This window comes from Babylonia areolata, chromosome 18, assembly GCF_041734735.1.
Source record: "Babylonia areolata isolate BAREFJ2019XMU chromosome 18, ASM4173473v1, whole genome shotgun sequence".
In the NCBI taxonomy this organism is placed as follows: Eukaryota; Metazoa; Mollusca; class Gastropoda; order Neogastropoda; family Buccinidae; genus Babylonia; species Babylonia areolata.
Genome location: NC_134893.1, coordinates 4,070,717 through 4,093,216, shown reverse-complemented (window position 1 = coordinate 4,093,216; position 22,500 = coordinate 4,070,717). Strand labels below are relative to the sequence as shown.

Sequence of the window (22,500 nt, the reverse complement as noted above, 5' to 3'; positions counted from 1 at the left end):
TGCATTGGCTCAGACACAACTCCTCTAATTAAGTATTCTGGTGACTCAGTCCTAGAAGGTCTGTCAAATTCTGATGCTACTTATTTTGAGCAAGTTGAAAAAAAAAAATCCTCCTGGTGCAAAAAAACAAACCAAACAAAAACAAAACCTTCAGAGATCTTTGTCACGCATCGACATATCCAGAATGTGAGACTCCCCTTAGCTGACACATGTCTGAAAGCCGCCAGATAGGCTGGCAACGCGTTAGGCCCGAATCCCACGTGCGAACCAACTCGCATCAGTGAGTGTGTTTTGGTTTTTGATTTGTTTTTGATTTGTTCCTGTATCTTTCTGGCACTCCACTGTCAACTGCTGTGAGAGTCATTTCGACCAGGGGTTTTGGGAGTTATCTTCCCATGTCTTCTGCTGTGGTGAAGCAGCAGGTTGTCGTCATTTGTCGGCGGGCGTTGCAACGGCTGGAACACCAGTTCCAGGTTTTCACATAACCTGTCTGAGGTTTTTATCTTCCATTGTGCCCGTTTGGACGGTTCCACTCCTCTGCTGGTTGTGGCTGTGGGCTGGAGGGAGGTCTGCATGGTGCGGGACTGGCAGTGTTCTGCGGCAGCAGCGCAACCGCGTCGACGATAACAGCGACGACGACAACAGCGTCGGCTGGAAGGACTTTGGCGCTGTGTTGAGTTAAGTGCTGTCCCCCAACTTACTATCTCCCTTCTCCCATCCATTCCTGACCGCTGGTGTATTCTGGACTGCGGCGGCAGAGGCTGAGCACAGCAGACTATAATTTTTGTGTGTTTGTAATCGCGTGAGAGGGGTAGTTGTGTCAGTATTGTTTTGTTATTGAATTTCGTGTTAAAAAATACCAAATATTATTATTATTTTGAATAAATGTTATCATTTCAAGTGGAATCTGGTTGTTCCGACTGGTGCGGAGGGCTGACAGATTCATTGTTGAGTTTTTGTCATCGTTCGTCCGTCTGTCTGTCAATCTGTCCAGAAAACAAAAGAAATGATAATTGATTTAAGAAAAAAGCCTCCCCAATCCCTGACCTGTTTATCAATGATATAAAGGTTGAAAGAGTGAATGAATACAAATACCTTGGAACTATTCTGGATCATAAACTTAATTTTACTTTTAATACAAATTTTATCAACAAAAAGTGCAAGTCTCGCATTTATTGTCTACAGAAACTCAGAAACATCAGAGTTAATTCAAAAGTACTTGAAGGATTTTAAAGATGCTTTATCGAATCTGTTTTAACATTTTCTTTTATATGCCGGTATGGAGGTCTCGCTGTGAAGAATAAGAATATGCTGAACAAGATTAATTGTGAATGTGTGCAGCAAGGTTGTGGGTGTGAGACAGGACAGTTTGTGTGATTTGTACAATGTCAGAGTTCGACAGAAAGCCACAAGCATTTCAAGCGACAAGGGCCATACGCTGCCAAATAATTATCAACTCCTACCTTCGGGCAAACGTTTCTGTGTTCCAAAATTCAAAACAAACAAAACCAAATGCAGCTTTATTCCAATGTCAATCCAGCTATTAAATAACAGTAACTGATAATCAAATGTATGACTGGAATTAATGCCAAAGTGTGTGTGCGTGGAATATGACGTCCTAACTCAAAGTACTATAAATTGCACACTGCTATTATATGTCTATGTCAACTTTTAGTATACTGTTATGTCTATCCTTTAAGTGTGATTATTACTGCATGTATGTATGGATGTGATAGTGTATGTATGATTTACTCTAAATTACTTTTTTAGGGTTTCTGTTGTTGTTGTCTACTGTGGTTATTGATTGTAATGATAGTTTGCCCTAGGTTTACATCTTAATATGGTTTATCTAAAAACATGTTGAATGACTTGTGGTTTTCTTGTGTTGCTCTTCTGTTTTCCACCACATATGAATTGCTCTTGTTGAGATAAAGTATTCTGTATTCTTCTTCTTTTTCTTCTACTTCTTCTTCTGCGTTCGCACGCGCAAACACACACACACACACACACACACACACACACACACACACACACACGCACGCACACACACACACACACACACACACACACACACGCACGCACGCACGCACGCACGCACACACACACACACACACACACACACAGAGAGGGGGGGTTGGGGATGGAACGAGCTACATGTACACTTGTTTAGCTCCTCATTTGTTTCAAATTCTCAAAGAGGCGTCACTGCGTTCGGACGAATATACGCTAAATCTTCTGGGTTCCTTTACTAGGTGATGGCTGTGTTGTGCAGTCAGTCTGACACGCTCTCGACACGAACGAAAACTGATGAAAACTGACCAGCCATACTTTGAGACATTTGTGGGTGAATTTCGTTAACTCTTTGTCAGCTGATTACCAGCCGAGTGAGTGGAGATGTAACTTGGACCAGACACTCTCCACTATGATCAAATTCCATCCCAGATGGGCCAACAGCAAAGTGAGAGCTGTATGGTCAATGGTTTCTCCACTGCAGTGGGAAATCATTTACAGCTTTGTCTTTTGTGAAGGACTATGACTCTCAAACTAGGAGGCAAGATTGCACTGGCTCTTACCGCTAGTTGGCCTTTGGGAACCATCCCAGCACCGACTGTCCTCTTGGCCGAGAGAGTGGGGGCGTAACTTGGGCAAGACACTCTCCACTATAATCAAATTCTGGTCCAGATAGTTATGACAGCAGTTGCCTCCTCTGCTGTTCTGATGGTCATAGTGGAACACGACCGACTATCATATCATACCATCCACAGTTGTTGTTTAGCCAGTCAACGTGTTCATCATGTTTATCATTGTTGTTTATTGTCAAGCCGACCACACAGGACCATGCTGGGATTGCAAGCACTGTTAACAACCACCCTGATGAACATTAAATAAACCCACATGGACAATAAGAATTGAGCCACAACTATAGCTTCAGTTTTCAGTTTCAGCTTCTCAAGGAGGTGTCACTGCGTTCGGAAAAAATCCATATACGCTACACCACATCTGATCAACAGCATAACCCAACGCGTTTAGGCCTAGAGTGCATGCATACATATTTGTGTATCTATCTCTATCAGAATAGAATTCTTCTGCATAATTTTGACCAGGGACAACCCTTTTGTTGCCTTGGTAGTTTATTTTTCAGTGCGCCAAGTGCGCGCTGCACATCGATTTATCTTCCCATCCGAATGACAAGACGCCCAGTTTTATTTTTCCAGGTACACTTGGGAGAAAGAGAGAGCGGGAATCGAACCCAGACCCTCACGGGCACTGCATTGGCAGATAAGCTTCTTAAAGATTCTGCCGCCTTCCTTCAGTCCATTCCATCGCTTTTTTTTCGCCAGAGGTTTAAGAAAACCAGCCTGAGCATAACCATAATTATGAGCAATACACAACATTGTGTGCAATAACAGGCATTGCTAAAGGGCAGTCATATGTCCTTGGCGAAAAAAAAAAAAAAAAAAAAGAAAGAAAGAAAGAAAGAAAAAAAGAATGTCAGTATGCCAATTTATCAAGGCCAGAATATAACAAAACAATCAAGGATTTCTAGAAATAGAATATTATAAATGAGTTGGTGGACCAGTAAGCCAGAAAATAAGAAACTGACGACAGAAAACGAACCCACCAAAAAACAATAACGCCATAAACAAAGAGAACGATAGAGAAGTGGAAATTTCCAGCAAAGTTTTTCCACATGCTGGGGTTACTATCTACATAAACTGAAGAGACTACTCATGAATCACCAGCTGGGGACAGTCAGTGTATGCTCACACTTTGGAACAAAGAACCGGTCACGGTTGAGACTGAAGCATCTGCTGTTATTCAACGTTGATATATTGCATCTTTTGAAACTTCATTTTGCTGTCGAATGTGTTTGAACGTAAACCCCTACAGTTCAATAAACATGTAATCGTAATGTGTTTCATTTCAACGTGTGATACTTATATCCAACTTGAGGACAAGACGAAGACAGCGAGGAGTCCATGACTTACACTCAGCTATCCACGACTGTCACTACATTCAGTAGATCTCACACAGACACAGACGCGCGCACACACACACACACACACACACACACACACACACACATACGGACACACACGCACAGACCCCTCCACTTCCACCCACCATCCCCTCCAACATCCCCCCCCCCCCCCCCCGACCCCCGACCGCTCCATTTTCTCCCCTACCTTCTTTGACCTCCAGTTTACAGTCGGGCTCCTGGAAGCGCCGGCAATAGAAGGCCAGAAGCTGAAGCTTAAATCTCCTCAGCTCCTCTCTGGAGCATTCCACCAAACTGCCGTCCGACTGATAGTCATAATCTCCTCGACTGTTCCCCTGTAGTCCTCCCCTGACGCTTTGCGGGGCTGGGGCCACCCTGTGGTCGTCTCCCTTGGACACTTTTCCCGCCTGATTGTCTCCTTTGGTGATGGTCTTGTCTTCCCGCCCTGATTTATCGTCCTGGGTTGTCGCCTCTTGCGCATTTTCTGAAGATGGCGGAGCTTTCGGAGCGTCGCTGTGTTGGCCGTGGACGGCCGCGCTGGGCTCTGTTGTGAGAAACATTAATCGTAAAGTTTGAAGATTAAAGTTAATAAATGAGAAAATCGCTACACTGGAAGTAGTAGTAGTAGTAGTAGTAGTAGTAGTAGTAGTAGTAGTAGTGCTAGCAGTAGTACAAGTAGTAGTAGCGGTGATAGTGGTAGTAATAACAGCTTCAGTAGCAATAGTAGCAAAAGAGAGAGAGAGAGAGAGAGAGAGAGAGAGAGAGAGAGAGAGAGAAGAACGAGGGAGGGAGAGAGAGGGTGGTATTTTCTTTTTATGAGGTAAAACAAATCAACCAAAATAAGCAGTCCGCAAGTATACATGCACGTACACACACACACACACACACACACACACACACACACACACACACACGCACCAAAAAGAAAAACAAAAAACAAAAAAAAACCCAAATAAACAAACAAAAACATAAAAACAAAAAACAAAACAAAAATAAAACAAAAACAAAAACAACAACAAAAAACAAACAAACAAACAAACAAAAAAAGAAGACGAAAGCACTAACATGAATTCACGGGAGCAAATGAAGAAAAACAAAACACCACAATAACACCTAACATCAACGACGACGATGACAACAACAACAACAACAACAAAATCCCACCAATAAAATCTTAACAACGCCTGATCAACTTTCGGTTTTTACGAATAAAGCAGTCACGGCACCAGATCTTGATGAAGGCTGTGGGCGAGTTCATTCACATCTTTCTTTTACGTTCACGCAATCCGACAGAAAAGATACGCTATCTTCTGGCTTCAGTAAGCAACACTGTGTCTTGTCATATCTAATGTGAAGAAAGGTACCGTATTGTTGGACAACTGCAGCTCTGCTTAGATTTGTTGATGTATACCACAACCACCACCCCGCGATTCCTGATGTTTTTTCCCTTGTTCTTGAGAATGCAGGAGTCGCAGGCTAGCAAATATACCGAAGCGTATATGGCTTTGTCCGCACGACTAGCGTCCCCTTGAGTGCTAATAACCAAGCTCCATCTCTTTTAGATACCCTTACATTTGGAGCAGTGAGGTACTACGTAATGACTGGTATGAAAGCGCTTAGATTTGTCTCTGCACAAGATTCAGCGCTATATAAATAATAATATTATTATCATTATGTTTGCGTCCTGCAAGGACCAAGTTTTTAAATTTTTTTTCATTATCCTTTTTACTCATCCCCTCATTAGACCTCGAATGGTGGGCTAGGTGCTTATTTTCTTTTTAGGGACGGGGGGTGGGGTGGTGGTGGTGGGGGGGGGGGGGTTGAAACAATAGACCTGAGTGCAACATGCACTTAGCGCTCGTAAACTCCCCCCCAAAAAAAACAACAACAAAAAAAACAACAACAACAAAAACCAACAACTCACGACACAAATACAGTTGTTCTCGGCATATATATTGACAGTAAAACAAAATACAGACATAAAACAAACAAACAAACAAACAACAACAACAACAAAAACAAAACCAGAATGGGTGGCTCTACATCGTAGCGCGCGAAGCACTCTCCCCGTAGGGAGAGAACCCTGCAAACTTAACACACAGAGAAACATGTTATGAATGACACAAAGAAACTAATGCAATTCAACGCACTCAACATTCGCAGGAGATGGATATGCCACTCGCATAGGAAAACCATTTACCAGACTCCTCCTCCTCAGCCGTATCACGCTCCTCCTCCTCCTCCTCCTCCTCCTGCTTCTCCTCCTCCTCCTCTTCCTCCTTTGCCTCTTCCTCTCGCTCCTCCTCGTAGTCATCGTCATAATACTCCTCGTTGTAGTATTGCTCGTCGTCAGCATCGTCGTCGCCGTCATCGTTATCGTCGTTGTCGCCGTCATCACCGTCCTCGGAGTCTTCGGAGACTGCAGCGTTCACGGGTTTGAGGGAAGTGGTTTCAGGAGCAGGGGACGTCTTGGTTACAGCGTGCGGTGCCTCTGGTGGTGTGGTTGTTGTTGTCACCTCCTCTTCTGTCAATCAATCAATGAATCAATGAACCAACGTATCAATGACTCCATCCATCCATCCATCAATCAAACAAGCAATCAACTCACTAACCAGCCATCCATTCCCCTCAACATCTCCCTTCCGTTAGTCAATGGAACGACCTTTTCACAAAACACCACGCGGTTCGCGATCAAGTCCGTGCAAACATACAACATGCACACTCATGCATACACGCAAACACACGCGCAAACACGCGCGCGCGTGCTTGCACGCATGCACGGCACACACACACACACACACACACACACACACACACACACACACACACATGCATGCATTCAGACAGAAACACACACAAAAACATGCACACTGCATGCGCATAGTAACAAACTTCGTTTTCTGTTTGGATACACACACACACACAGATGAGAGAGAAAGAAAGAAAAAAAAAGAAGAAAAAAAGAAAGGAAGAAAGGAAAAAAGAAACAGCATAGCTTCGTGCCATTGAGGATTATTTACATTTCTAACTTCATATACAATCCACTCTTTTCCAAACAAGTTTTAACATATTTTTTTGTGTAGCCAAGACAAATGAGATTTGGAGAGAGAGAGAGAGAGAGAGAGAGAGAGAGAGAGAGAGAGAGAGAGAGGTGAGGCAGGGAGGGAGGGAGAGAAAGAGAGAGAGAGAGGTGAGGAAGGAAGGGAGGGAGGGAGAGAAAGAGAGAGAAAGAGAGAGAGGTGAGGAAGGAAAGGAGGGAGGGAGAGAGAGAGAGAGAGAGAGAGAGAGAGGGAGGAAGGGAGGGAGGGAGGGAGAGAGAGAGAGAGAGAGGTGAGGCAGGGAGGGAGGGAGGGAGAGAAAGAGAGAGAGAGAGAGGGAGGCAGGGAGGGAGGGAGGGAGAGAGAGAGAGAGAGAGGTGAGGCAGGGAGGGAGGGAGGGAGAGAAAGAGAGAGAGGGGGGGGGGGGGTTGGAGAGAGGTACAGAGGAGGATACACACAGACAGCAACAGAGAGAGAGGAAGAACAAAACAGAGAGATCGACACAAAGATGCATGCAGGAAGAAAAAAACAAACAAACAAAGAGAGAGAGAATGATGAATATTTCATTTTTATTGGGAGGAGGGGAGAGGGAGGGACTTGGGGGTGGGGGGGGGAGAGAGAAATAAGTACATTCAGCTTGTTTTCATCCTGCTCTCAGAGAAAGGGAAGATATAATAAGTGCGCAATACAGAAAGCTTAACTTTACAAAACGAAAAACACATACAAATGCATAAATGCATGGATTGATATTACCTAACACATACACATACACACACACACACACGCACGCACGCACGCACAGAGAGAGAGAGAGAGAGAGAGAGAGAGAGAGAGAGAGAATGAATGAATGAATGAATAATTTTTATTTTCTGAGGGTAATAGATTAAGCATACATGCTTTTTTTCATCTCTCCCTCGAAAACAAATACATAAACAACAGCAAAACGAAAAAAGAAAAAAAGACGGAAAAGTGAAAAAGCAAGAGAAATATCACGGAAATACGAGAAGATGGAAAGAGACAAAGATATACAGACAGACATACAAGTAGACAGGCAGGGAGAGCGACGAGAGAGAGAGAGAGAGAGAGAGAGAGAGAGAGAGAGAGAGAGAGAGAGGCGGGATTGTTCCTATATTTGTTCATTTTACATATACGGTGCATATACGCTTTAAAAAAAAAAATAAAACAAACAACCAACCAAAAAAAAAAAAAAAAAAAAAAAAAAAAAAAAAAAAATAAATATATATATATATATATATATATATATATATATATATCATTAAAAAAAAAAAGATTTATGTTGAAAATAATACAGAGAAGCACATGGAGAATAGGAAAACTTGGTATTTGACACGGGTTGAATCAGTACATGTCAGGAAAAAATGTTGTAAGATTTGAGTTATTTATCAGAAATTCGTGGTATAGTGTTTTGAATCTTTTAAAGTTTGCTTCATGTTTTAAATATGGAGGAAGTCTGTTCCATAACCAACTTGCTGAGTACAAGAGACTTGATTTATATAATGTAATTGCTGGTAAGGGAAGATCGATTTTGTGAGAATGCCTAAACTCGTTGAAAGTGAACATATTTCTAATAGATATTGGAGCATTTCCATGAAAAATTTTATGCATAAAAATTCCTTTATTGAATAGCAGTTTGGACTTAAGCTGGAGAATGTTGAGAGATTTGTAGTCAGCATCTGTTAGTGAAGTAGACTTGTTTAAGACAAGCTTGATGGCATGTTTATAGACATTAACTAAAGATTTAATCATATTGTAACTAGCCAAATCCCAAAGAGTAGAAGCATAATCAATGGATGATTGAATGTAAGAATAAAAGAAGATCTTTCGAACATGTGTATTTAAAACGTTCTTAATCTTGTTAAGTTGGTAAGTACTAGAAGCTATATTTCTTGTAAGGGTTTGAATGTGTGCTGACCAGGATAAGTTATTGTCAATGGTTACTCCCAGTAGCTTATGATTTGACACTTCTTCAATTTTTCATTGTTGATATAGACGGGAGGTAAATTGGTGGTTAAATTTTGACGTTTTTGTCTGGTATAAACCATCATTAATTTAGTTGTTTTTTTTCGGATGAAGGGACAAATGATTCAACTGTGACTAGTGAATAATAGTGTTCATATTTTCCTGCAAATTGCTGCATACTACAAGTGGATCTGTGTGACAAGTATCGATGGTAGTGTCATCGGCAAACAGTTCGCATGGTGATTTTGTGAATAAAGGTAAGTCGTTGATGTACAATGAGAAAAATAGAGGACCAAGTACAGATCCTTGTGGTACCCCGAATTCGGTTGGTAAAAAAGTAGACATATTGTTATTTAAGTATACGCCTTGTCTATTAAACAGAAATGATGAAACAAGCTTCAGAGCATCGGAAGATAGGTTATATACTGCAAGTTTCTTAACGAGAAGCTCATGATCAATAACGTCGAATGCTTTAGCAAAATCGACACAGAGAACTCCAGTGAATTTTTTCCTGTTCATGTTAGAAAGCCATCTCTCAGTAAGTTTCACCAATGCCGTATGACAAGAATGTTTGGCTCTGAATCCGGATTGATTAGGATGTAAGAGACTCTATTTGTTTAGATAAGATAGAAGACATTTATAGATATGTTGCTCTAATGGTTTTGAAAGCACTGACAGAATAGAAATAAGGGCGGTAATTAGAAGGTTCATCAGGGTTTCCTGATTTGTACAAGGGTATTATTTTTGCTTGCTTAAAACTAACCGGAAAAGTTTTTTTGGTTATGCAAAGATTGTAGATGTATGTGAGGGTTTCAGCTATAATAGGAGCAGCTAATTTAAGAATTTTACCATCTAATCCATCGATACCACGCGTTGTGTCTGCTTCAATCGTTTTAAAGCAATTAATACTTCGTGGACACTAACAGGTGTAATTACCATTTCAGAGTCAATATTCTTTTCATTACAAAATGATTTTAGAATCTCTAAATCATTGTCTTTCGATTTATCATTACTTATTATCTGATGTGCGACGGTAGAGAAATGATAATTCAATGTATCAGCAGATATATCATTCATGGGATATGAAGAAGTATTCGTATTTTTATTTGTAAGCTGATTAATAGCTGTCCAAATAGATTTGCTATCTTTCTTTTGATCAATTAATTCTCTAAAGTATTTCTTTTTCTCTACTCACAGGAGAGATGTTACATAATTCCTTTGTTTTTTTGTAGTCATCACGAGATCCTTTTACCAACAGATAGTCTCTAAGATATATGTTTACTTGAATTTCTTTGGTAAGCCATGGGGGTTATATACGATATTTGACTCTTTTAGTTTGAAGTGGAGCATGTTTCTTGTAGATATTACAGAAAATAGTATACCAGAATTCCACAGCTTGATCTGGATCGGTGAATTCGTACACATTATTCAGAGGTGAGTTCAAAAGATCTAGAAGAAAATAGTCACTATCGAATTTCGAGAAGTTTCTGTAAGTGATAATTTTGTGGTTAAGTTTTGGAATTCTCGCTCCTTTTTTGGACCATGTGATGCAAATAGGGAAGTGATCACTACAGCCACATATTGGAACACTCGTCTCGATGATTGTGTTTTGGTTTGTTACATTCACGTGGTCTGTTATTGTCCTTGACGAATTAGTTACACGTGTTGGTGTCTTTATTAGCTGCTTCAAGTTAAAAGATTCATATTTTTGTATCCATTGAGTATTTGATTTTGATAGATCAATATTGAAATCACCGAGTTGTATGTTATCTTTTGAATCTTCATTGACGTTTTCCTTCATAGAAATATAACGATTATACCAGTCCACATTTTCGGCGGGATCTCTGTACAGAAAACATAAAAGAGCTGGTTTGGAATCTTTCAGTTTTACTTCAACCCAAATTGTTTCTATGCTGTGTTGTTCTAGACTTTCAATTCTCTTAAACCTTACGGAACGGTGGATGTATATCAGTAATCCAGTCTCCCGGAAACGGCTGGAATCTCTACGAATCAAGTTATAACCAGCTATTGAAATATCTTTGTCTGAAGTATGAGTAGATAAATGTGTTTCTGAAAAACCAAACACGTGAAAGTTTTTATCTGAATTACACAGAACTGAAGATATTTCAGTTATTTTGTTTATAGCGTGGTTTATATTCAGGTGACCTATTCGAAAACCATTCTTGATTAACCAAGGAGTTTTCATATCTGACATTGTTACAGGTCTAGGTAAAATTACAGCTGTTTACAGTAAGGTTGACTATCAAACTGCACAAATGCGGATTAACTCAAATCGCTGAAAAATGTGGGAAAGGGAGAACAAACAATTTTGTTCAAAAGAAATAGAACAAGTGAACAACATAGGAAAAGGACTAAGGAAAACAAAGAGCAAGTTACCACTTACTCTTGTACATAAACCAACAACTTTGACTACAAATAGCAGTCTAGTTCAGACGTTAATAATATTATCATACAAATGAATACTGGAAATAGTATGCAGTGTACCAAATACCCTGCAGCCGAAAGAGTCCGGAATCGCAACATTCATCCAGCAACACGCTTCATCGTTCAAATCATTCACTGGCTATAATACCTGGGGAACGGGGAGGGGAGTAATGTCCACAAGTCACATTACACTGAAGTGGTACGGGGACCGGGATGCTGTTGAGCCATAAGCTGGGAAGCCATGTGGAGGAGGTCCAGGGCATAGGGATGAATGTAATCTCTAACAGGAGGGTGTTAACTCTCTCCATACGAACGGCGAAAGAGACGACGTTAACAGCGTTTCACCCCAATTACCATCATCAAAATATTGCAAGCGGAAGGCTCTTATACTGAAGACGTGAATGTTGACAAAGAATACCACAATTCTGACGACGGAAGCTAAAGGTTGGGTCATTCAGACACCCACTGGACATCCGCGGGGTCTGTGTAGAGAAGAGAGGACTGGCCGTACTGAGTGAGTTAAAGGGGGATTGTTTGAATGGCGTCTGGTTCTCCATTGTCCGAAGAGGATAGAGGTTGGACGATTCATTTGAAATGTCATGAGACCTTGAGTGAGAGTTTTGAGGGTAGATTCTACGATCTTTATGATGGTTTGAGGAATTATAGTACTCTGGAGGGGAAATGTCTTCACTATTATGGGTCTTTGAAATAAGGGTTGGGAAATGAAACACAGAAGAGGGTGGAGGGCAGGGTGCGTGTTCATCATGCACAACCTGAGAATAGGTGTCAGGCTGATGTCGAGGCCTCCACGCCCAGAGATCACAGAGAGACAGAGACAGAGAAAGATAGAGAGAGACAGAGACAGAGCAGGGACAGGGACAGAGACAGAGACAGAGAGAGACAGGGACAGAGACAGGGACAGAGACAGAGACAGGGACAGAGACAGAGACAGGGACAGGGACAGGGACAGAGACAGGGACAGAGACAGAGACAGAGAGAGAGACAGGGACAGAGACAGGGACAGAGACAGAGACAGGGACAGAGACAGGGACAGAGACAGAGACAGGGACAGAGACAGAGACAGGGACAGAGACAGGGACAGAGAGAGAGACAGAGACAGGGACAGAGACAAGGACAGAGACAGGGACAGAGACAGAGACAGGGACAGGGACAGAGACAGGGATAGAGACAGAGACAGGGACAGAGACAGGGACAGAGACAGAGACAGGGACAGAGACAGAGACAGGGACAGGGACAGAGACAGGACAGGGAAGACAGAGACAGAGACAGGGACAGAGACAGGGAAGGACAGGGACAGGGACAGGGACAGAGACAGGACAGGACAGCAGACAGAGGACAGAGGACAGAGACAGAGACAGGGACAGACAGGGACAGGGACAGGGACAGACAGGGACAGGGACAGAGGACAGAGACAGAGACAGGGACAGAGACAGGGACAGGGACAGGACGAGACAGACAGGGACAGGAGACAGAGACAGAGACAGAGAAGGGACAGACGAGACAGGGACAGGGACAGGGACAGCAGACAGGGACAGCGACAGGGACAGAGACAGGACAGAGACAGAGACAGGGACAGAGACAGAGACAGGGACAGAGACAGAGACAGGGACAGAGACAGAGACAGTGACAGAGACAGAGACAGGGACAGAGACAGAGACAGGGACAGAGACAGAGACAGGGACAGAGACAGAGACAGGGACAGAGACAGGGACAGGGACAGAGACAGGGACAGAGACAGAGACAGGGACAGAGACAGAGACAGAGACAGGGACAGAGACAGGGACAGAGACAGGGACAGGGACAGAGACAGGGACAGAGACAGAGACAGAGACAGGGACACAGACAGGGACAGACAGGGACAGGGACAGAGACAGAGACAGGGACAGAGACAAGGACAGAGACAGGGACAGAGACAGAGACAGGGACAGAGACAGAGACAGGGACAGAGACAGAGACAGGGACAGGGACAGAGACAGAGACAGGGACAGGGACAGAGACAGGGACAGAGACAGAGACAGGGACAGAGACAGAGACAGAGACAGGGACAGAGACAGAGACAGGGACAGGGACAGAGACAGGGACAGAGACAGAGACAGTGTCACAGAAACACAGAGACAGAGACAGAGTCAGATGTTGATATCGGTTTGAACAAAGAAAATGACAGGTGAATTTGAAAATGCTTCCGTGACAATGAGCATTATGTTATCTACTGACAATACGAGTTCTCCTGCAAATAACTCTGACTGCTCGCCTGTCTGCCTTTCTGTCTGTCTCCCTGTCTGTTCATCCGCCTGTCTGTCTGTCTGTGTGTCTCTCTTATCATCCTCTCTTTCACAACACACAGACAGAGTGAGACTGGGAATATAGACACACGAACAAACGTATAGCTGGAGGCATACAGAAAAGAGGTGAGTGTTGGTGGCAGAGAGACGGACGCATCTATTGGTATACATTGTTGTGCAATACTTTATTGTCTTAATGTGTGCGCATGTGTGTGTGTGTGTGTGTGGGGGGGGGGGGGGGGGGGGGGGGTTGTTTGTGTAGTCTATCGTCAGCTACTGTGAGTTCTTATTTGACTTGTTTTAGTGTATTTTATGGTAACGCATGTTCATTTTTATGTTGGTGTCCACAACGAGCCTGTGATTGGACACGTAAATTCCCATGTGGATTAATAAAGTGTTTTTGAATTGAATTGAATTGCACATCAACATACACGAGGAAGACACACAGAGAAAGATAGACAGACAGAGAGACAAAGAGAGACAGGCAGAGAGACAGACAGATAGACACACACACACACACACACACACACACACACACACACACACACACACACACACACACACACACACACACTGGAATGAGAAAGAGGGGCAGAGAGATCGTTGGGAAATAGAAAAAAAATGACATGCAAGCAAAGATAGATAGATAGATAGATAGATAGATAGATAGGGGACAAAATCTATGGCTCAACAGAGGAAAGCTAAGGAATAACAGAATAATAATTACATCACAAAATAAAGCAATGATATGAAAGCTACGATGTCAGATATCATTCCATTCCCGAAAACTTGTTCTGCCCAGGAAAGGAAAAAAAAAGGGTTAACTGTAATGGCTCTTTTGCATGAAACATCTCCCTTTCATAACGTGATTTTCGTGCTATGATCCATTATAATTTCTGCCAGAGAAAATAAAATTAAAGTTTTTTTTTAGTTTGTTTCATTGCTTTGGCGAGCAATCTCCACGCAAAACAACAGTTTTAACTCTTTCCATACGAACGGCGAAAGAGACGACGTTGACAGCGTTTCACCCCAATTACCATCATCAAAATATTGCAAGCGGAAGGCTCTTATACTGAAGACGTGCATATTGACAAAAAATACCACAATTCTGACGACGGAAGCTAAAGGTTGGGTCATTCAGACACCTACTGGACATCCGAGGGGTCTGTGTAGAGGAGAAGAGAGGACTGGCTGTACTGAGTGAGTTAAACAGGTTGAAATAATTTCAGGTTGGATATCAACGCTCGAAGATCATGACCGTTGTGATCGTCCATTGACCGTCGAAACTCCAGCCAAGGTGTTCTGAGTGAGGTCAGTGACTGAGAAGACTCCAACATTTACTTATGATGAAACAAAACACACTGAACATTTTCGTCGGGGAGTATCAGTCCTACTTCCCACGATCACCTTGGTGTCAGGGAATCGCTGTGCCCCTCATAATTCCACATGTAATATGCAGCTTCTGTTCAAACGTGTGTGTGTGTGTGTGTGTGTGTGTGTGTGTGTGTGTGTGTGTGTGTGTGTGTGTGTGTGTGTGTGTGTGTGTGTGTGTGTGTGTGTGTGTGTGCAGTGCGTGCATGCATGAGTATGCACAAGTTTTTATATTGATATACACTTGTATGTATCTTATTTCTACTGTATCTGTGTTTGTGTAAGATTTTCGATTTATGTTCGTATCTTGTTATGTACTACCCCCCCCCCCCACCCCCACCCCCAATATTCTTTGTGACCCCGGTACACTTGGTAATAATGACATATTCTATTCTATTCTATTCTATGATGTTAGTAAAGAAGTTTCAGTTTTCAGTCTCAGACGAGCATCCTAACCATTCCGCGACCTTCCTCCTCTATTAAGTGGAGTGATGGCCTAGAGGTAACGCGTCCGCCTAGGAAGCGAGAGAATCTGATCGCGCTGGTTCCAATCACGGCTTAGCCGCCGATATTTTATCCCCCTGGACGCTAGTCATTCGGATGAGACGTAAAAGAACCCACGACAACAAAAGGGTTGTTCCTGGCAAACTTCTGTAGAAAAATATACTTCAATAGGAAAAACAAATAAAACTGCACGCAGGAAAAAATACAAAAAAAGAAAAGAAAAAAAGAGGGTGGCGCTGTAGTGTAGCGACGCGCTCTCCCTGGGGAGAGCAGCCCGAGGCAGAGTCATTGTAAGTGTAGGTATGACCACATGGTTGCATTCAGATACTTAATCGAGCTTTCCTAGTAGATAGATAGATAATAATAATAATAATGGTATTTATATAGCGCTGGATCTTGTGCAGAGACAAATCAAAGCGCTTTCGCACCAGTCATTCACACGCATGCATAACTCTAATACTGTAGAAACTAAAGACAAGGAAGGGCAGGCTATTTTGGGAAGAAGTGGGTTTTAAGGCCAGGCTTGAAAGAGCTGAGTGTGGAGACTTGACGAAGCGAAAAAGGAAGTTCATTCCAATCGCAAGGTCTAGAAACAGAGAAAGAACGGCGGCCAACAGTCGAGTGTTTGAATCTGGGTATGCGTAAACAGAGTGGATCCGAAGCCGATCGTAGTGAGCGAGATGGAGTGTAGAGGTGAAGGCAGCCGCAGAAATAGGAAGGGGCAGATAGATAGATAGATAGATAGATAGATAGATAAAGGGACACTGAGCGAGAGAGTGAGAATGAGGGGAGAGAGGTAGAGACAAAGATAAAAATATAGAGAGAGACACAGAGAGGAGAGAGAGACAGAAGGAGAGACAGACAGACAGACAGACAGTCAGACAGACAGACAGGCAGACAGACAGACAGACAGTCAGACAGACATCAGGTAGACAGAGACAGACAGTCAGATAGACAGACAGACGGACGGACACTCGGGTGGAGGAACATTAAAAAAAAAGAAAAAAAGAGACATCAAAGAGGACACTTACGGGTGGACGTGACAAAGCAGCTGTTGAGGCGGTCCACCCGGATGCGGAGCCGGGTGACACAGGCCGTCCGGTGCAGCTCGCAGTGGCTCGGGTATTCCACCCCGTCCGAACCGCACACTGGCTTGTGACCTTTGCACTCTCCCTCCACCATGCACGTGCACAGGCCTCGGCGGCACGTGCGACCTTTGCGACAGTCCTCGTCCAGTTTGCAGAAGGCTGCAGGGGGCAGGAAGGCAGGGAATGAATCACGGATGAAGGGTACAAGTTGGTCCATTAAAAAAGTCCCAAGTTGAAAAATAAAAGTATAATAAAAATAAATAAATTAAAAAAAAGAAAAGAAAAGGTGTGACAGTAGTCTGTTAGCATTCATCCACATCACAGTAGCCTAATAGTAGTCTGTTAGCATTCATCCACATCACAGTAGCCTAATAGTAGTCTGTTAGCATTCATCCACCTCACAGTAGCCCAATAGTAGTCTGTTCGATAGCCTAATAGTAGTCTGTTAGCATTCATCCACCTCACAGTAGCCTAATAGTAGTCTGTTAGCATTCATCCACCTCACAGTAGCCCAATAGTAGTCTGTTCGATAGCCTAATAGTAGTCTGTTAGCATTCATCCACCTCACAGTAGCCTAATAGTAGTCTGTTCGATAGCCTAATAGTAGTCTGTTAGCATTCATCCACCTCACAGTAGCCCAATAGTAGTCTGTTCCATAGCTAATAGTAGTCTGTTAGCATTCAACCACCTCACAGTAGCCCAATAGTAGTCTGTTCGATAGCTAATAGTAGTCTGTTAGCATTCAACCACCTCACAGTAGCCCAATAGTAGTCTGTTCCATAGCCTAATAGTAGTCTGTTAGCATTCAACCACCTCACAGTAGCCCAATAGTAGTCTGTTCGATAGCTAATAGTAGTCTGTTAGCATTCAACCACCTCACAGTAGCCCAATAGTAGTCTGTTTGATAGCCTAATAGTAGTCTGTTAGCATTCAACCACCTCACAGTAGCCCAATAGTAGTCTGTTCCATAGCTAATAGTAGTCTGTTAGCATTCATCCACCTCACAGTAGCCTAGTAGTAGTCTGTTCGATAGCCAAATAGTAGTCTGTTAGCATTCATCCACCTCACAGTAGCCTAGTAGTAGTCTGTTCGATAGCCTAATAGTAGTCTGTTAGCATTCATCCACCTCACAGTAGCCTAGTAGTAGTCTGTTCGATAGCCAAATAGTAGTCTGTTAGCATTCATCCACCTCACAGTAGCCCAATAGTAGTCTGTTCCATAGCTAATAGTAGTCTGTTAGCATTCAACCACCTCACAGTAGCCCAATAGTAGTCTGTTCGATAGCTAATAGTAGTCTGTTAGCATTCAACCACCTCACAGTAGCCCAATAGTAGTCTGTTCGATAGCCTAATAGTAGTCTGTTAGCATTCATCTATCTCACAGCAGCCCAGTAGTAGTCTGTTCGATAGCCAAATAGTAGTCTGTTAGCATTCATCCACCTCACAGTAGCCTAATAGTAGTCTGTTCGATAGCCTAATAGTAGTCTGTTAGCATTCATCCACCTCACAGTAGCCTAATAGTAGTCTGTTCGATAGCCAAATAGTAGTCTATTAGCATTCATCCACCTCACAGTAGCCTAATAGTAGTCTGTTCGATAGCCAAATAGTAGTCTGTTAGCATTCATCCACCTCACAGTAGCCTAATAGTAGTCTGTTCGATAGCCAAATAGTAGTCTATTAGCATTCATCCACCTCACAGTAGCCTAATAGTAGTCTGTTCGATAGCCTAATAGTAGCCTGAAAGCAGTCTGTTCGATAGTCTGATAGTAGTCTGTTAGCATTCATCCACCTTACAGTAGTCTATCAGTAGCCTATTTTCATTCACACACACCCTACACTAGCCTATTAGTAGCCTGTTATCATTTACCCCCCAACCCCCACCACACCACTCAGTAGCCTATCAGTAGTAGCCTGTTAGTATTCATCCATAACACAGTTCTTTTTAAGCATTCATTTACCTGAAAGTAGCCTATTAGTAGTCTATTAGCATCCATCCACATTACAGTAGTCTGTTAGTGGCATATTAGCATTCGTTCATCGTACAATAGTCTGTTAGCATCCAACCACCTTACAGTAGTCTATTAGTAGTCTATGCATTCAACCACCTTACAGTAGCTTATTAGTAGTCTATGCATTCAACCACCTTTCAGTAGTCTATTAGTAGTCTATGCATTCAACCACCTTACAGTAGTCTATTAATAGTCTGTACATTCAACCATCTTACAGTAGTCTATTAATAGTCTGTACATTCAACCATCTTACAGTAGTCTATTAATAGTCTATGCATTCAACCATCTTACAGTGGCCTATTAGTAGTCTATGCATTCAACCACCTTGCAGTAGTCTATTAATTGTCTGTGCATTCAACCATCTTACAGTAGTCTAATAGTAGTCTGTGCATTCAACCACCTTACAGTAAGCCTATGATTAGTCTATGCATTCAACCACCTTACAGTAGTCTATTAGTAGTCTATGCATTCAACCACCTTACAGTAGTCTATTAATAGTCTATGCATTCAACCACCTTACAGTAGTCTATTAGTAGTCTATGCATTCAACCACCTTACAGTAGCCTACATGTCGCCTGTAAACATCCATCTACATTCCGGTAGACTGCTAGAAGCTTTTTAGCATCCATCCACCGTACAGTAGCCTCGTAGCATTCATGCACCTTTCTTATCTCTTAGCAGTAACATTTGTTGTTTTGTTGTATGAATCGTACAAAACAAAATTCTTGTGGTAGGAATGCGTAATGGAAAAAAACAATTTTATCACCATCACCATCCCTATTATCATTATTATTATTATTATCATTATCATTATTATCATTGTTGTTGATATTTATCATTGATGTTGTATTGTTGCTGTTATTATCATTATCAGTATTATTGTTGTTGCTGTTGTTATTATTAAGATGGTCATCTACCCAGCAGCTGCGCTGAAGAAGCCGGGCGGATCGCCGACGAAAGCTACGCAAGTGAGTAGCCTTCTTTGACTGAGAGATCGGTTTAACTTGGTAGTCATTAAGATGGTCATCATTATAACCATCGTCATTGTTATTATCAACAAGATAGCAGGTTGTTAGCAAATATCGTAAATCAAATACAAGTTAATAGTGACAGTATGAAGTCAGATTCTGTATTACTAACAGCAAATATCTCGCATAAAACCGGTTGGTTGTGAGAATTATTGTGAGTCAAAGTTATAATTTGTAGGCGCCTCATGAGGTGGTTTGCTGAAAAAAAAGTATTCTGTTACAAACTGAGAGTGAGCTTGTATGAAAACAACCGTACACTATCAACTCAAAAGAGTGAATTTGATATTATATGAAAAATAAAAGAACAATAAAGAGTTGGGGAAGGAGGGCCTTAAGCATTCTAAAATCAAAGTAGTAATTGCTAAAAGTTACTAATCAAGGCAATAAGTTATTCAAATTTGTTTCGCAACAGTGACAATAATAATAATAATAATAATAATAATAATAATAATAAAACAAAAACACACAAAACGAAACAAAAAACAACAACAAAAAAAAAAAACCGTCTAACACATGAAATCAGAATGATACGCAAGGACGAAGCACTGTCACAGTTTGTAAACCGAAGGTGCATAGTTCAAACCAATGCTACTTTCTGCTACCCATAAGCTAGCATACTGGTACGCAAAAAGCACAGAAAAAATCAACAAAAACTCAAAGACTTTCTTCCCAAAGAGGGAGCTCCAAATCCATGAACATACCTTTCATTCGACCAAGTACACACACTAACAACCACGGGAGAAATGTCAAACACAAACAGCATTCATTCAAGGCTGGGCATGGGCTTTTAGTCAATATAATGCCGCACACAGAACAGACAGCACGCACTTGGCGCACTGAAATAAGAACCCATGGCAACAAAGGTGATGTCCTCTGGCATAATTATGTAGAAAAAATCAACTGTGATAGGTACTCAAATGTATGTGCATGCACTCTAGCCCTGACTAGCGCGTCTTATTTAGTACTAGCAGACATCTGCCTTGCAAATGAAAAACAACAACAACAACAAAAAAAAAAAAAAAAAAAAGAGAGAGAGAGAGAGACAGAACCACTTGAAAAGGAGGAAAATAAATAAAGAAAAAAGCAAATACAGTAAAAGAAATGAATTAATAAAACAACAACAACAACAACAAAAGGAGAACTATAACAACAACAAGATACAAATATATCCATTAGCAACCAGGAAACACTCCTTGCTGCTTTCCAAATAATAGACAGACTGCGTAGTTGCTTTAAAAAAAAGACAAGAAAAAAAAAGACTAAATGTCAAAAAGAAGTCACCACTTGTAAACAACTCAAAATGCTTAATAATAATAATAATAATAATAATAATAATAAATGATAATGCTGCTGCTGCTACTACTACTACTACTACTCCTACATCAATCAGTCAAATGCTAAATATGTTGACAAAAAAAAAATTACATGTCATGCATCAAATGAAGTTCAATAAAATGCCATGCTGTATTCTGTGTATGAGAGGTTCAGTTGTGTTACGAAAGGAGGCGTCACTGCGTTCGGATAAATTCATACAGGCTGCGCCACACCACATCTGGTAGGCGGATAATCGAACAACAGCATAATCGAACGTTAGGCCTCTAGTTCATCATCATCATGGCCTGGCTTCGCTGACGAAGATCTAGGAAGGGCGTTGTCCACGTCTGATGCAGGCACGCTCATGGCTGCAGGTCGTAGGTTTTATATCAGACTGTCCTTGTCCTAGCCTCTGGCTCAAAAACCTTCCTCGGAGGCACGGGGGCGCGGCTACTGAAAGTCGGGACATGGCCATGGACCCAGGGTCAATGCATGTCGAGACTGTCCTGCATTCCTTAGCACTTCATGGGTTTTACTTCAGACTTTTCCTTTTCTTAGATGGACTGCCTTCCCAGGCTGTCGAGCTCCATCTGCCCACATGTGACAGGTAGCACAGGGTTACATGGTACCTGTGGCAGGTAGAGACCTGACCTGACCTGAGCCTCTAGTTCAAATATATAATCAATTTACTGTATTTGCGTACCTAACAGAGTGGATGCCTGACTTGCAGCAAAACCCTACGCGCTAGTCAGGCCTTGAGTGCATGCATATGACTATATTATTATTATATTTATATACCTGCCAGATTGGATTTCTTCGGCATGATTTTGCCAAGTGACAACACTTCTTGTTTCCAGTGCGCCATGTCTGTGCTGCACACGTCTCACCAGAATGACTACAAAGTTCAGTTTCATTTTTCAGACAAACTTGGCAGAAAGGACGAGACTGAGATTCCAGTCTAGACCCCCAGGGACACTGTATTGGCAGATATTTGTATTTGTATCACAACAGATTTCTGTGTGTGAAATTCGGGCTGCTCTCCCCAGGGAGAGCGCGTCGTTGCATTACAACGCCACCCTTTTTTTTTGGTGTATTTTTTTCCTGCGTGCAGTTTTATTTGTTTATCCTATCGAAATATATTTTCCTACAGAATTTTGCCAGGAACAACCCTTTTGTTGCCGTGGTTTCTTTTACGTGCGTTAAGCGCATGCTGCACACGTGACCTCGGTTTATCGTCTCATCCGAATGCATTCTGCCCCCTTCCTCCTAGGGTAGGGTAGGGTGGTGTGGGGTATGGGGGGACAAATACAATATCAAAAGAAAGAAAGAAAAAAAGGCGAGAGGAAAACCAGTGCAAGCAAAGAAAAAGGAAAGAAAAAGGAAAAAAAAAGAGAATAACATGATAAAAATAACGAGAAGGC

The 22,500-nt window shown here is 42.1% G+C and overlaps 1 protein-coding gene across 1 annotated transcript in view; it reads right to left on the bottom strand.

Annotated features, from left to right (window-relative positions):
• The window catches only part of LOC143293140 (uncharacterized), a 417,849-nt gene that overhangs the window by 37,192 nt on the left and 358,157 nt on the right, over positions 1 to 22,500 (bottom strand). The window contains exons 5-7 of the mRNA XM_076604055.1: positions 16,673 to 16,888; positions 6,201 to 6,524; positions 4,188 to 4,544 (exon numbers count right to left, since the gene is read on the bottom strand). Of these exons, the coding sequence (XP_076460170.1) occupies positions 4,188 to 4,544; positions 6,201 to 6,524; positions 16,673 to 16,888 (897 nt within the window). The remainder of the gene's footprint in view (positions 1 to 4,187; positions 4,545 to 6,200; positions 6,525 to 16,672; positions 16,889 to 22,500) is intronic.